This window comes from Austrofundulus limnaeus, unplaced genomic scaffold (assembly GCF_001266775.1).
Source record: "Austrofundulus limnaeus strain Quisiro unplaced genomic scaffold, Austrofundulus_limnaeus-1.0 Scaffold76, whole genome shotgun sequence".
In the NCBI taxonomy this organism is placed as follows: Eukaryota; Metazoa; Chordata; class Actinopteri; order Cyprinodontiformes; family Rivulidae; genus Austrofundulus; species Austrofundulus limnaeus.
This window is the reverse complement of record NW_013952478.1, coordinates 1,134,077-1,135,290: the sequence shown is the minus strand read 5'-3', so window position 1 is coordinate 1,135,290 and position 1,214 is coordinate 1,134,077. Positions and strand designations below refer to the sequence as shown.

At 39.9% G+C, this 1,214-nt stretch overlaps 1 protein-coding gene across 3 annotated transcripts in view; it reads right to left on the bottom strand.

Annotated features, from left to right (window-relative positions):
• The window catches only part of si:dkeyp-97b10.3 (uncharacterized), a 20,326-nt gene that overhangs the window by 11,838 nt on the left and 7,274 nt on the right, over positions 1-1,214 (bottom strand). For all 3 annotated transcript variants that reach the window (XM_014011074.1, XM_014011073.1, XM_014011072.1), the window contains exon 2: positions 574-605. In XM_014011074.1, the coding sequence (XP_013866528.1) occupies positions 574-605 (32 nt within the window). The remainder of the gene's footprint in view (positions 1-573; positions 606-1,214) is intronic.

Below are 1,214 nucleotides of genomic sequence, written 5' to 3'. Positions count from 1 at the left end.
TGTGTGTGTCACTTATCCACCAGGTGACAATATATGAACACAAATACAGCTGTGGAATGTCAATGATAAGTCTTAAGAGAACAACATGACAACATGCGACTCATGTTGTCTGTTGAAGAATGTTCATGGGTTGATTGGGTTATTTTAGTGCTTTAGAATTAGCTTTTGCTAAAACTTTCAGTGCGTTAGTGCTTTAGAATTAGAATTAGGAGTCCTAAATATCTGAGTTAGTGTTTTAGGGCTAGTGGAACTGATTTTTAGATTAGTGCTGCCCACCACTGATAGGTACTTAATTGTTTTGCTAAAGTGGTTTACCCCTGGAACTGAACAGCMAATGAGAAGAGATGAAACAACCAGGAAGTGCAGCGTCTCAGCTAATAACAGCTGAGTAACGTCGGCTCGACAGGACTGCTGCAGCTCAGTGGTCAAACGGTTCAGTAAACAAAAAGAGGAACACAAACTGCTTTTGTGCATGAGTGGTTTTAGRAARAAAAAGTAAAAATAAAAGTAAAAATGACTTACTAGACTAACAAAAACAGCTTTGAACAAACAGCATAAAAAGTGAAGCCATACCTTTGCTTTCCAGTGCGGGAACATCTCCGTCTCTGTAAAACAGAAGAGGAAATCAAACACACGTTCAACAGAAACAAAAAGTATAAATGAGTGTTTATTGTTCTGCAGCGGCAAGATCTTGTAGTAAAAAGTACTTCCTCAAAAAACAGGAAGTGTGTGTGACTCTCACTAYCATTCTGTGAGAAGACAGACGCACACTCCAACCCAAACATTTATTTTGATAGTTTTTCACAAGAGTCTGAATAAATGATAAATGTAAGGGGAAACATCTTTTAAAAGGGGGTCAGCTTTCCACAGACACTTCTTTCTATCATCGTACTATAAAGTATGACAGAAGAACACGCTGCCCTGTTGCTGCCTTTGTTTACAGATACTGAGCTTCGACAAGAAGCAACATGTCTGAGCTCTACGAGGGGGGAAATATGGAACGCAAACCACACTAGAAGAACCAGTTCACCACCAGGAGGCGTGGAAAACTAGGTTACCTGGGTCGCTTCCTGTTTGTCTCCCTGAGCTGTAAAACTGTAAATTAATACGATTGTAAGGAAGTGAGGATTGTAAAACTGTSATATTTTCTCTGTAAATGTAGGTCAGCATTCCTCTTCTGTGTCTCCTCTGAAATATGGTGTGCCTCAGGGGTC